Consider the following 14,782-nt stretch of genomic DNA (forward strand, 5'->3'; position numbering starts at 1 on the left):
AAAAAAAAACTCAGTATGACCTAGCGGGTTGACTAGGCAACTCGGTTAACCCGGAATGACCTAGCGGGTTGACTAGGCAACTCGGTTAACCCGGAGTGACCTAGTCAAAACCTGGCCTCAAACCTGTTGATTTTTATTTTGTTTTTTGTTTTTTTAACTAAAATGACGTCGTTTTGATTTAAAAAAATAATTGACCCGGCCAACCCAACAACCTGGTCAAAACCCAGAACTCGGGCCTTGAACTGAACTGGGTCTTAAAACTATAATTCCATTGGTTAGTGTCATGAATGCTGTTAAAACTTTACATGTATCATATTTCTACATCATAAAATTTACTTTGGTCTCTATATTTTATTTTTCTTACAAAAGACTTCTTAATTGAAAGCTTCTTAATCATTATTTTTTGGTTATTGAACATGTGTTAATGTGGGGTTGGGAGTTTAAGATGTTTTCATGGCTCAATCTTACAGTCGTATGCTTTTTCCACAGAAATTATGCTGCTGCTGGTGGATCCTGCTGTAATGGTCTTGAGCTTGATGACATTGACCTCGTTGAAATATGCATGATGTCTGGAGAGTTACTACCCACAGACTCAGGAAGTGATCATCAGTTCTTCATTCTCTTTTCCTGAAAAAATGTCATCTTTCGACAAGATAGAGTTGGCGCTCTATATTCACGAGACCACCTGGATTCCTACATCAGCCGGCTTTGACAATATTACTAGCTTCTCCTGTCTGAAATGAAGCTCCGCCGAAGCAGGCAGCACAGAACTGCAGCCACGATCGTAGCTGGTAATTGTGGTTCAGAGCAAATCATGGAGCACACAAGTGAAAGTGAAAGACAAGAAACATCGAATTCTAGAAAAGTCTTCCCATTAAAAAAGACTGCAATGGTTTACACCCTTGAAGAAAATTTCGCCGTCTATTAGAACACTAGAGTGGCAGGATAATACATAGGAGTGTTTTACTTATGCTGGAGAATAAACTAAAAGAGGAGAGAATCACTGTTGGTGGATTCACTGTAACGCTACTCATGTTTCATTGATGGATCCACTCATCATTAATTTTGAACAACGTTTTTTTGTTTTTTCATTTTGATCATGTTTTTTTGTTTGTTTTTCCTTTAATTTGCATTATCTTGAAAGTTTTGAAGGATGAAGGATTGTCATATGATAAATTATGCTTCTATTTTGCAAAATCAAGAACTAATTGAGTTTGAAAATAGAAATTTTAAGGATTTTATTATCCATAAATCAAACTGGGATAAATGAATTGTCAGTGAATATTGTTTAAATATAATTAACCTTTTTGTTTAAAGAGGTTTGGCATTAAATCGAATAAAAATGATCTGTTTTGATTGGTCAAGTTATATAAAAAAAAAGAGGAGGAGGAGGAAGAAATTGTGACATCGTTTCTAATTTTTTTTCCATTCAAGTTCATTATATGATAATTTTCTTGTTATTAAGGTAACCCAATTCAATTTGTTTTCTAGCATGTAATTATTTGCAGAATTAAATGCGAGGAATAATTCACTCCTTTTCATCATCATGTTATTATAAATATCAGATGTTTTTTTTTTATGCTTTTACATCTTAACAAAACAAATTCAATCTGCATCTTAAATCAAAACTTACAATGTGAGCTTTTAATTGGTTTAAGTAAAATTAATTTGCAATAACTTATGATAAGAAATTATAATTTAATTTTTCTTATATTTTCTTTCTTTTCAACTTGGTATTAATATTTAAAAATTTTCTCCTTTTTATTTGCATCTGTGGTAATAGGTTGATTTTTTTTTAATATATTTTAAAATATATTGATTGGTTTGATTGGTGTGTTTGGGTTGTGCCAATCTAACATGGAAACATTTTTTTAGATTATGCCAATGTGATATCTAATGATTTAATAGACATGGAGATTGCACCATTATCTAGACTGTTTTTTTTTCATTTGATTCAACGATAATTATCAATTAAAATAGATCTCATAATTTTATAGTATTTTATAGAATTTTTTTTGTTATTTTTTCAGTTGAAGTATAAATAATTTATAAAAAAACTACTAAGAAATTGTGATTCAAAGTTTTTTTTTATATCTTACTTTTTTTTTAATTTGATATCAATATTTTTTTTTACTTTTTATTTTCATATGTGATAAGAGGGACTCAAAATATATGTTAATTTTCTAGTAAATATTAAAATATTATTAGTTAAAATTTAATTATATTGTCACACTAACTATTCATTTGTCTTTAACTATAAAACACATTTAAAATTGCATTTGTTTTACTATAAAAATATTGATTGATGGATTGATGGATCTGGGATTGTGCTTGTAATGTTTTTTTACTAATCCATTTACATCTATTGATTTGATGGACAATGAAATGGCTCCAATATCCTAATTACACTTTATTTGATTCGATAAGAAAAGGTTTCATTCACTTACATTATACTAGCAATTTATATACGTTTCATTACAGATTAGATGTTTTTTTATTAAAAAAAATTATATATGGAGACTTTTTAATATGTTTTTACACAAAAAAAAATATAAGTGTAAATTTAAAAATATGTAATTAAATAAATCATGAACTATATGTATTAATAAACAAAAACAAATATTAACAATAACAATAATTAAAAATAAAACTGAAAAAAATTAAAAAAATATATGTATAGATAAAGATATTTAATATTGCAAGACAAAACATTTACTCAGTTGTGTTTATTGAATTTTTTAATTCAATAAAATGATATTAAAAAAATACACACATATTAAATAAAATAAAAGTGAAAAACATTTTATGCAAGGCTGCATATATTATAAATATTATATGAAAATAAAATTTTTTATTTTTAGAAATAAAGTTCTTATAGACAAAAGATTAAAAAAAAAAAACAAATTATAAATGAATTACAATAATATTTTCAAAAATCATATATGCACAACACCATCAAAAAAACAATCTTTATCCAAAAAAAGTTAAATAAGCCAAAAAAAGAAATCACAAATGAGGGATATTAATTGAAATATAAATTGAAAAATTATTTAAAAAAAAAGATATCAGAAAGAAAAGGCAATATCAAATAAAAAAAATAGCCTGATTGTTATGGCTTAACTTGTCAAACTCATGACCCGGATCATGAACTTAACCGAGTTCAATATATTTTCACCTTAAATTTATATTCAACCTAAAAAAAAAAAATAGAGCTAAAAAGAACTCAGACTTATAGGCCTATGGCCCAGCCTGAGTCATTGAAATGAAGAGCTGAGGAGGCCCGCAGGCTTGAGCTTAGTTTTATTTTTAAAAACTTTTATTAGAGGAGCAAACAACCTATAATCTTTTTTATTTTATTTTTAAATAAATAAATGACATGTCACCTGCAATCTCAGATTCCAAGCAGCTAGTTTTTTTTATTATTATTAAAAAACTAAATTTTCAAGGTATTACAACCCAAAAACACCTAATTAACACCTTTGTAATACTCCCAAACTATTCCATCAACTCAAAGGTGAACAACCTGTAATCCTTTTTTTTTTTTTAATAAACAAGCGACATGTAACCTGCAATCTTAGATTTTGTTAAGCTAGTCTTTAATTTTCAAGGTATTCCAACCCAAAAACAAATAACCAACACCCTTGTAATACTCACAAGCTATTCCATCAACTCAAAATACCCAAAAATGATCCAAAAACCTGAAATTAAACCCGTTTAGTTTTGGCTTTCTTATCTTATATATGGTTTTTCATGCAACATTGTGGCTCTAAATAATTACCATGAAGCCCTAGTCATCCTACGAAACATGTGGATATTAAGAAAACTCATTTTAATTGCTAGAAATAAAGTGAATGATGATTTTCTCTCTTATCGTCAGAATCCAACAACCCTTCTTTATCTCTCCTATCTCTAACCAAGTACTGAAAAATAACATAAATGAAGTTATGTATCAAAATTGATTTTTTTAAAATTAAATGGGACTTATACATTGTGTTATTTTTAAAGATCGAGGACTTAAATGTATTTTCATGCATTCTATTGCATTGCCATCCATGTTTGACTTTTTTTTTCCAATCTGGTCCCTCTTTTTTTAATTTCATCCTTAAGTAAGAATTTAATCGCAATTAACTTTTGATTAGAATTAAATTGTATAAAATAAAATTTTAGGGATCAAAATAAATTTTTATGAGTGCGCGAACAATATCGACTCAACAATAAACACTAAACTTTTAGATTTTTACTTAATGTGTACTGAGACTCATGAGCAATCGTAAGAATGCATTTTTTTATATTAATTCGGTATATTTAGAAAAAAAAATTAACAAAATGTTTTATATATTAATTCTAAAATCTAAATTAAAACAATTTAAAAATAGAGTGAACCTAGTTGGCTTGGGCCTGTTTGGCTAACCCTACCAAGTTATAATTTGAGAACTTCATGGATGGCAATGATAAGACTAACGGGGTCCATGCCTAATCAGCACATAGTCAGATCCTATCCAATTGAATGGATATGTGGGTGTACGTATCCGATTCTGTTTTATTTATAAAAGGAGAAAAACGAGGGCGGCGGAGCCGGCGCCACCACCACAACAGCTGTTTTGTCCCAAATCCAGTGTCACTTTGCACTTTTGGATATGCCAGCAACAGTTGACCGAGCCATTGTCCACGCGTTTTCCATCAACGTGACAATCACTTCCCATTCCAGCAAGTATATTATATTATACTATATGGTTACGAGCTTAATATGAAGAGTTTTAAAATAGAGTCTATATTTATTTGCAAAGCAACTAGGCATGGGTGAACTCCTCCCCGGAAAATCAATGATTAATAAATAGGTGTAAAGTTGGATTAACATTAAATTTACTTTAAAAATAATATATATATATATATATATATATGAATTCTTTAACATGAATTCCAATTACCATAAACTACAAGAAATATTTTTTTAAAAAAAAATACAATACTCTCTTTTTTTATTGAGAGTACACACAATAAAGTAATTTATAAAAAATATGTGCCTCTCATCATCTTATGCATGGTTTTGTTAAAAAGAGATTGATCCTCGCAAAAATAAAAATTAAGATTTATGTTTATTAAAACAAAATAAAGATTTTAAATGAAAGTAATTCGCAAAAAACATGTTAATGGGTAAGCATTACCCGCAATGAAGCGCGTAACGCTCAAAAACCTTGTCATCTCCAGAACACCCATTACAGTTAAAAGCAGTTAAATCCCCTCTAAAAAATCCCAAGCCCTTGATTGTCCAACCCGTTCTTTCCCGCCACCGACCTCACAAAGCATAAAAAAAGGAAACGAGTCATCGAATTTATGCCCACAGCTCATGCCTACTACTCAGTGATTGGACTCAAACTCACTCACAGCTGTATAGAATCAGCCAGTCTTGAGAAATAAAAACCTCCCATATCCAACATCCATACATTAAGTATAACAGCACATTAGTGTTTGCTGCGTACGTTGTTTACTTGGAAACAAAGTACAATCACAAGTTTTCTTGGTTTCTATTTTAGGTAGTTTTTTACTTGCAGGTTTATTTACTTTGCCTTCCTTGCGTGTCGCTGACTCGGCCCTTTCAATAACCAATACTACTTCGATTTGATTTTTGTGTGGACACAGAGAAGAGAGGGTTATAGAGAGATAAATAGTGGGTTTCTCTTAATCTCTCTAAAAGCTTGATTAGTATTGTGTTTTTCTGAAAATTCTTTTCTGGGTTTGTGCTTTGCTCTTTCTTTCATTGATTTCTGTTCTTTTTAATGAAACTGTTGTTGATTGAGTTGGTTGTGTGTTTATGGATTCAGGTGTTGAAGAGTTTCTAGAATTGAAGAGAATGGGGAGTGAATCCGTGGCACAATCAGATTTTCTTGAATTTGGAGATATTGAAGCATCTTTGATGGAGATTGGTTCTGGGAATTATGGGTATGTCTTATTTTCTGTTGTCAAATTCATTTTATAATTTGGTCCCTTGCCCTTTATTTGTAGACTGATTCAAGATTTTTCTAAGTTAATTTTCCTTGCTTCAATTAGATGCTCACATTATAGGAGGAGATGCAAGATTAGAGCACCTTGTTGCAATGAAATCTTTGATTGCAGGCATTGTCATAATGATGCTAAGGTATATATGTACAAAACTATGATCTTTCTTCTTTACTCCCTTCTCCTCTTGTTCTTTGACAGATAATTCATATTCTTAGTAGATGTTTAGTTAATTCTTAACCTGGTTTTTGTATAAACAGAATGGGTTGGAAACTAACCCACTTGATCGACATGATATTCCTCGCCATGAAGTCACAAAGGTATTCTTTTATTTCTTTCTGCAATAGACTTTTGCCAGTCATCTCTTGTAATTATTTTGTGTTCCTGAATCGAAATTGTTTGGAGGTACACAGTTTGATTGATTTGGAATGCACTTGATTCGTTTCATCTATATTCCGCAGCTTAGTAATTTTCTAGTCATGTCCACAATTTAATGTTATTGCAATAGAGGAGCCTTGTTTGATGACTAAAGGGAGAGAAAAACGACTCTATGATAGCCTGTGGTTGAATATTTCACTTTTGTGCTTTTTTTCATTATATCTCTTAAAGTAAGTAGACTTGTGCAATTGGTGGTCTCAAGAATTTTACATATTTTTTTGAGACGGAGACAGAAATATATGGACACAAGGTAAAGCTTGGACAATTTTTGAAGACTCGCAAGAATGAATACAAAACAGGAAGATGCCCTGCTAGGAACAAACTGTGTACACTTATTGAAAAATCCATGGTTTTGGATAAGGTTTATTTTTATGATAAAAGGTGTCACTTTTGATTTCCACATCACATATAACGAATGAGATAATTGCGTGTTTTTTCTAGGATAAGGCTTGGTTCAAGGCTGTAGGCCATAATCTCGAAGCTTGGCCCAGATTTCCTTTCAAACTAGGATGGACATTGACCCAGTCAAACTCGGGTGACCTAGCAGGTCAACTAACAACAACACCTAGGACTTAAATTTTTTCCAAAATGAAATCGTTTCAATTTTGTTTTTTTTTAAATGATGTTGTTTTGAAGTTTACTTGGGCAAGGCAGGGCAAGGCACAACTCAAGCCTTGAGCCTGGTCTTATAACTATGGCATAATGTTTCTTTCATGTCTTTTTTAGATATGGTTTATTGTGTTGGTTTTCTTAGTTTTCTCTGATTGTATCCTGTTAAACTTCACCTTTCAGGTTATTTGTTCACTCTGTGACACCGAACAAGATGTAAGTGTCTGCAACATAAAATTAGATGATGTACAAGTCAAAGGATTTTTGACAATTAAGATAGAAGTGTGTGAATTCTTAATATTCCTGTGTTGCATTTAACAGGTTAAGCAAAATTGCATAAACTGTGGAGTTTGCATGGGGAAATACTACTGTTCTAAGTGCAAGTTCTTCGATGATGATGTAATTTTCCATACTTCTCATTGATCTTTTTTACTTCCATTTTGCTAATATACACAGTTTTTGTAGTAATCCGAAATGATTTTTTTGTTCAGGTTTCAAAAAATCAATACCATTGTGATGAGTGTGGAATATGCAGGTAATACATCTAATTCCTGTTTCACTTTTTTCTTCTTCAGTTCATTTCTAGTTTAGTCTTGAATGGCTACACCATATGAGCATTACAGTAACAAATTCATAACCTATCTGGAGTTCTGAACCTTCTTGTGTATACTACTTTCACATTGTATTTTCATATCAAGTTACTCGTTCTATTACCAGGTCATGAAGCTCTTTCATGGTCTAAATAGCTTTCTTCTGAATACTATACGAATTACAAGTTTAAACTCATTGATTTTGTTGTCATTGCCTTTACAGAACTGGAGGAAAGGAAAATTTCTTCCATTGCAACAAATGTGGTGAGTGGGAAGATAACAAGCCAATAACCTTGATTGGAATTGAAAACTGCAATCTATTTGCCCTTTTTCTTCTTCTTTTGAATCAATCAAACTGATATTTCAAGATATTTTTGTTCACCAGGTTGTTGTTATTCAATGTTAATGAAGGATGCACACCGTTGTGTTGAAAGGGCTATGCACCATAATTGCCCTGTTTGTTTTGAGGTAAACAAAGCAATAATACAATGTAACACCTATGTAACGAAAATTTTGAAAAGTTTCTTGATACTTAGAGAAGGTTTTTTTTTTTTTTTTTCCATACAGTTTTTATTTGACACTATGAGAGATATCACTGTGTTGCCTTGTGGACACACAATACATTTGGAATGCTTGAAAGAGATGGAACAACATTACCGGTAAGCACTATGCATCTTGCTCAAATTCATGCTTGCTTGCAGCATTTTCTTTGTCTTTCATTTTGCTCTATCCTCTTTAATTAATTTCAGATTCAAAATTGTTCTCACATCTTTTCTTTTTTCTAGAAACATATCACATCCTTGAAATTCCTCATTGCAGCATTTCTGTTATAAGACAAAAAACTTATCTTTGGTTTTGCAGCATTTTTGTTTCATGCTTCCTTCCATCTCTCATCTGGAAAATGTCAGCTAATGGGTTGGTTCATGTATAACTTGATTTTGCAGGTATTCATGCCCAGTTTGCTCCAAGTCCATTTGTGATTTGACAAGATTGTGGAAAAAGCTTGATCAAGAGGTAATTAAAATCCTCGTTAGTATTCCTGTTTAATTATCCCATGTCGTCCTAGTTTATGTATCTTAACTGTTTTTAAACTTCAAAGCAGATTGCTGCAACTCCGATGCCTGAAACGTACCAGAATAAAATGGTGAGAATCTAAAGTTGACCCGGAATGCCTTGATCATTTGATAGCCATTTTCCATAGAAATTGCTGACTGAGTTTTGCTTACAACCAGGTGTGGATTCTCTGCAATGATTGCGGAGCAAATTCCCATGTCCAATTCCACATTGTGGCACATAAATGCTTTAGATGCAACTCATACAATACCAGACAGACACGAGGAGGCCCTGCTGCATCATGCTCATCAGGGATGACTGAAATAAGAAGTAGGCATTAAGATTAAATGAAGTTACCATTCTTTTGCATGATTAGTGTCACTAACATGCCAACATGGAAGGAAAGTTCTTCCTGTTTAACGTTGTTAATCCATCTACATTGTATCAGTAAAAGGATCTTTCTAGTTACAATTCCTCACAGGAAATGGCAAAATTTTGACATGTCATGGAGGTTTATCTGGGTTTTCTTGTACACAAATGGGTTGGTAATCAATCACTAATCATTTTACTCTTCCATGTTACAGCTGTTTCTTCAATGAGCCCGAGAAGTTAAAAAGTTAAAACCTGCACAGCTCAATTATGGCTCCTCACCGCAAATCAAGAAAACAACATTAAGAGAAGGAAAAGGCACATTTTGAACTCAGTAGAAGCATTCACAAAATAAAGGAAATTCATTTTATTTTATTTTTTTGACAATGATAACGAAAAAAATGACTTATTTACTTTTCAGAGATTAAATAAAAAATTTAAGGGTTGCAAACCGAAGATAAGATCCATGCTATTAGTTATAGGGTATGTACGAATTAACAAGAAACAATTTTTTTATTCTTTTCATGTAAATCTCGCTTTTAATAAGATCTATTTCTATAATAACGTCAGATTATTATAGTTATAAGAGGAAAAAATAAAACGTATTTACATTTTCTTTTGATTGTGGTAGCCAGGATGGATGATATGTCCTTGCATAGCCGTTTCTCCCCAGAGAATGAAAAAGGTTAATCTAATAATTTCTCATTTGTTAATTAGAAAAAATGAAAAAAGATACAATTAAATCTCTCCTTTTACATTATTATTTTTTCCCAAAAACTTTCTCTAATATTTCTCATAATTTCATTTACAATTATGCAATTCCAAGTAGGGATTCATATGCTCCTGTGAAATAATTACAATAAAACTAGAAAAGAATATGCAATTTGATTGAAGATTATTGTGTCGTTAGACCCCATTCAGTGTGGACGGCAGTATTTCTTGAACCATTTTTTTATTATTATTTTCTGATTATTGAATTTTATAATTTTACAATTTTATTATATTAACAACATTTTATTTATTGAGACTTGTCTCTCTTTACGTGCTCCTATGTGTGTGAAGTGTAAGAGAAAATTCAGACTTTCAATTAAACTTAAGGTTATAATTAAAAAAAAAAAAATTGAAGGAGCGAGAACCAAAATAAATTAAAAAAACAGAGCATGTTGTTTAAAAGGCACATAAAAATTCAATTTGATCCTTAAAGTTTCAATTTAAGCATATTTGATCCCTCAAGTTTTAAAGTTTTAAATTTTAGTTCTAAAATTTGGAAACGAACCCAAAGGTTAAAAACCCTTTGAATTCACAAAAAAAAAAAATAGAAATAACCCAAGAAAATTAAAATAAAATTAAAAAATAAAACCTGGCATAATGATTACTTGAATTAAGGCATTAAAGTTATTGAATAAAAGAAACCCCAATCATATGCTTATAATAAATCATGAACTAAAAGCATAAAAGAAAAACATCACAAAGACTATTAGTCTTTAATAAGTTTAAGAAAACTTCAATAAATAACCAAAAGTATATGAGTAAACCTCACACAAATACTTAATATAATGAAAAACAAGGTTGTTTTCTTCTTCTTTATAATATGATTCATCAATAACTAAAACTAAACATAAACTTTTGCTCTTTCTTAATAAAGTTGTCACAAATTCAAGAATTAAACACAAAAATTAATAACACAAAAAATTAAAGACAGATAGATAAAACCTAATTTTATAACTTTGCTATGATACAAACTAATACGAACTCATAAAGTAAAAACCTTCTAACCTACAAGCAAGAAACGATATAGCCCAAAAAATTTCAAAAAATATTGATAAAAAAAAAAAAAAACTTGATTTAATGTTTACTTTAATAAAAAAAACCAAAATTATTGGATAAAAGACCTCAACTCTTTGATTATAAAAAACCAAAAAGTGGTAGTATAAGAAAAAACATTATAGAGACAGTTAATATTTGACAAGTCTTGAAGAGTTCAATGAAGAACCAATAATATAAGTATCTTTGTATACACACAATATTATTTCTCAATAAACCAGGTCTAAAAGAAAAGAAATCCAAATACAAACTAAATAACCCTATTTATAAAAGGTTAAATATGTTTGACATGGCTAAAAAAATAACAAGAGAGTTTTAAATCAAATAGAAAAAATAACCTTAAACTAACTAGAAAAATAATATAAATCATGCTCAATATTTTTTGGACCTTATCGCAAGGCCTTACCAATTTATGATCGTTACAAAATTTTAACCCTATATAAAAAATAAAACCTTTAAAATGTTCTGGAAAATTTAAAATTTGATCCAATAGTTTAATCAAAATTTATACTTGTTAGCATAAAATTATACATTAAAAAAAAAAAAAAGCTCAAAATTGACTTAAGCTTGTCTAATTCTTGCATGGATCACATTAATTAAATCCGGATCATTCCTTATTGAAGTTTGAAAGCTTCACTTATCTTAAATATCCTGAATAAACTTATCAAATGCCTTTTTAATCTTATTGCTTCTTGACCTTGTAATTGGCTTAATCGGTGTGTCTAATGAATCATTTGTTAATACATGTTGATTATTATTAGGTTTTTTTTTTTATCACGTTCCAATCCTTAAGTATCAAAAGAGGAGTGGGAAAATATTTAAAATATAAGATAAAAGAGAAAGAGATTGGTTCGGCATATTCCAATCATAAAAAATATAATCTTCATGTTAATAGGTTCATCTTACAAAAAGAAAATTCATGAAGGTCATTTGAATTTTTCATCTTACTGAAAAAAAAAATCTGACCTTTTTGAAGATTTTTTGATACAACTAATTGAAAGGTATTTGAAGCTAAAAATAAGTTTAATATGGTCCGTATGATTTATTTTAAATGGCTGCATGTGAAAACTACTTTTGTTTTCTTTTTCTTTAAAAAAAAAAAGAGTTTTTAAGTTTTAACAACATTAACCCTAATTTTCTAACGACTTTTAATACTAGAAATTGAACCAACAAACGATGCGTGATTTGCCAAGGAGAACAACGCATCATGTGTCTCATTTAAAAAATGTCAAGTCGCATGCTCCTTAAAAAAATAAAACCTAGGCATAGGCACGCCACGCCATCCTCCCAAGACTTAGATGTTTGGGTTTTTTTTTTATATATTGCTCTTCATTTTTTTTAATTTTAAATAAAATTTACTATAAATAAAATAATATTTAAGATAAACAAATTTCACCATAGATTTCAAATAAAAGTATAGTTTCTATAGGAATATTAACAAAAAATTTGTGAATTATTATATATGAATATAATATGCAAATTAAAAAAAATCATGCTTGTGAATAGTAGATAAAAATAAAATATTTATTTGTTGTTTTTTATTATAAATTTTCTCATAGTTATTTCTTCTATCATGTATGAATTATCAAGTCATGATTCTTCATATTTTTATTGGAATTTTCTCTTCATATCATATCATGACAAATTTTTGTTAAAAAAATAATGTTTTTAATAAAAAAAATACATGAATAAAAAAATAGAGTTTTGATTAACGACATACATTTTCCCCTTCTTAATTCAAATAAATAATTTTTTATGAATATTTATTTTAATTGTTTTTTTTTATTTTTATTAAAAGCATGCTATTAATATATATATATATATATATATATATATATATATGTTTTTGTCAGAAACAATACATGAATAAAAATAGGGAGATTTGCCTTACAAAATACATATTTGTTTAGATAATATAATATAAGTAGTTGTTTTTCTTACAAATATGTGTTATTAAATATAATATAAGATTCTTAAAAATACCCCACAACATCAACATCAAGGGGGGGAAATGGTATACTGCTGTCTTATCTACCAGTGCATTGAACTGGCAGAGACACCTCAAATTCGCTGTATATATGAAGAATGGGACAAATTAATGAGCAATACACGCATCTCTTCTTCTTTCTTTCTTTTTTTTTTAACAGATTTTTTTTTTTTGATTTAATTCTTAAAGTTAGGAATTGAACTCGGGTCTAGAATTTTATAGGTTATATAAGTTTTAAAAATTAGCATAGGTTTAGGAGGTTTGTCCGTACTTACTTAGTTTTTTATTTTCTATTTTAGGTGTATTTTAGTTTTATATTTTAGCATTTATTCAATTTGAAACTGGACTTAGTTATTTTTTTATATATATAATTTTTATATTAATTTTTAAATAACTCTGGTTATCTCTGGTCTTTTTTTTTTTATTTTTTATTGATTTTTTTGTTAATTTTTGAAATTTATATTTTCTTTCTGGTTTCGTCCTTCAATTTTTAGAATAATTTTTTTTAATAATTTAGAAAATTAAAAAAAAATCAATCTCATCCCCTTGAATTTCTTAATCTTTCAAAGTTGACTCTTATTATTTTAATTGTTATTAATTTTATTTAAGATAATTTTTTAAATTGATTTTGTTTTTTTACAATTTCATTGTCCTTTGGGTTTTTTTCCTAATAAATTTTATCTTCATTTTTTAATTACTATTTTATTTACTTTGACAAAAAATTTAAATTGATATTTTTATATTTGTCTATTTTAATACTGTCATTTAGAACATGAGCTTCCTGAGTTCGCCTAGGTTGGCTATATATTTTTTTTAGGGTTGCTTTTTAAAAATTTAATATTTTTTGTGTTTCTTTATTCAACATTAGATTATTTTATAATTGAGTTTTGTGATATTTCACGATTTGTTTTTTTATTGAGTTATCTCATTTACATGATCCATGCTATAGAGTTTGATTAACCTTTTTGGTTTGATAATTTTTTTTCTTTTATATATATATATTGACCTTATTTTAGAATGTATCCTTCTACATTAGATATTTATTTAGAATTGAACTTGAATATTTTTTTTGTTTTTTATTTGTTTATCGTAATTCAATTCCATGACTCGACTTTTATATTTTATATATCGGCTCAAGTTGATTTAAATCTGATTTATATTTTTATCCTTTCATATTTTTCTTTTCAGGCTACCATGATTCTGTTTTTTTTTTTTTTGTTTAAGTTAATCCATTTATTATCATTACTGATTCTTTTTTATCTAATTAAATTATAAGAATGTTTCTCTCGGTCAAGTCTATTTTTTAAATTACTTTTTTATATTTTTTTTAAACCTGACATTTTATGGAACAGTGGCTTGTCTTCTTTCTCTCGTGGAGTTATAGTTACCTTAGTAATCAATGGCTCCTAAGGAGAATAAAAAATTAAAACAATCCAAGGGGGCTGGTTTGGCTGGTTCTAGACTGAAAAATACCTTTGACTAATTTCATTATGCTTCGAGAAAACCCTACTCAAGTCAAAAAAATAAGGTTAAAAAAATAAGCCCCAAGACCGAGGAGCACTGCCGGTGTTTTCTCGGTCTCCGAGGCTTGTTCCCAGGTTGAAACCTCATTCAACCGAGCATCTAAAAAGCAGAACCTCATTCACCGTTCCAGAGAAAAGCATATAAAAAGCAATTCAGTAACACGTGAACATAAGACTTTTCTTGTTGAGTGCCCTTTCCAGTAGATTGGCTACAATTTGTCGGAAAGGAACAGATGTTTTTTTAAAAAAAACAAAGAAAACACAAGGCACTAGCAATATTATACCCAACAAGTTACAGCTGGTTTTAAATTATCAAGAGAAGGTTTTGGTAACAAGTCAGCCACCTTTTCCCTCAAATTGTTAACTAATTATAACCATTGAGCCTATTTTAG

The 14,782-nt window shown here is 29.1% G+C and overlaps 1 protein-coding gene across 3 annotated transcripts; it reads left to right on the forward strand.

The window, feature by feature from the left end:
* The first annotated feature begins 5,212 nt into the window (after positions 1–5,212).
* Positions 5,213–9,575, forward strand: LOC118034781 (E3 ubiquitin-protein ligase RZFP34). Of its 3 annotated transcripts, XM_073411504.1 has the most exons (15): positions 5,216–5,476; positions 5,553–5,668; positions 5,823–5,940; positions 6,049–6,136; positions 6,258–6,317; positions 7,228–7,260; positions 7,366–7,443; positions 7,536–7,579; positions 7,858–7,898; positions 8,020–8,102; positions 8,202–8,293; positions 8,579–8,648; positions 8,737–8,778; positions 8,867–9,017; positions 9,272–9,575. In XM_073411504.1, exons 3-15 carry the CDS (start codon positions 5,852–5,854, stop codon positions 9,298–9,300), a joined length of 900 nt encoding a protein of 299 aa, XP_073267605.1. In that variant the 5' UTR covers positions 5,216–5,476; positions 5,553–5,668; positions 5,823–5,851; the 3' UTR covers positions 9,301–9,575. The 3 variants fall into 3 exon arrangements, with proteins under 3 accessions (XP_034896077.1, XP_034896078.1, XP_073267605.1); XM_035040186.2 differs by having other exon boundaries at positions 5,213–5,734; XM_035040187.2 differs by lacking the exon at positions 5,553–5,668 and having other exon boundaries at positions 5,213–5,534.
* The last annotated feature ends 5,207 nt before the right edge of the window (positions 9,576–14,782 follow it).

This window comes from Populus alba, chromosome 9 (assembly GCF_005239225.2).
Source record: "Populus alba chromosome 9, ASM523922v2, whole genome shotgun sequence".
Classification (NCBI taxonomy): domain Eukaryota; kingdom Viridiplantae; phylum Streptophyta; class Magnoliopsida; order Malpighiales; family Salicaceae; genus Populus; species Populus alba.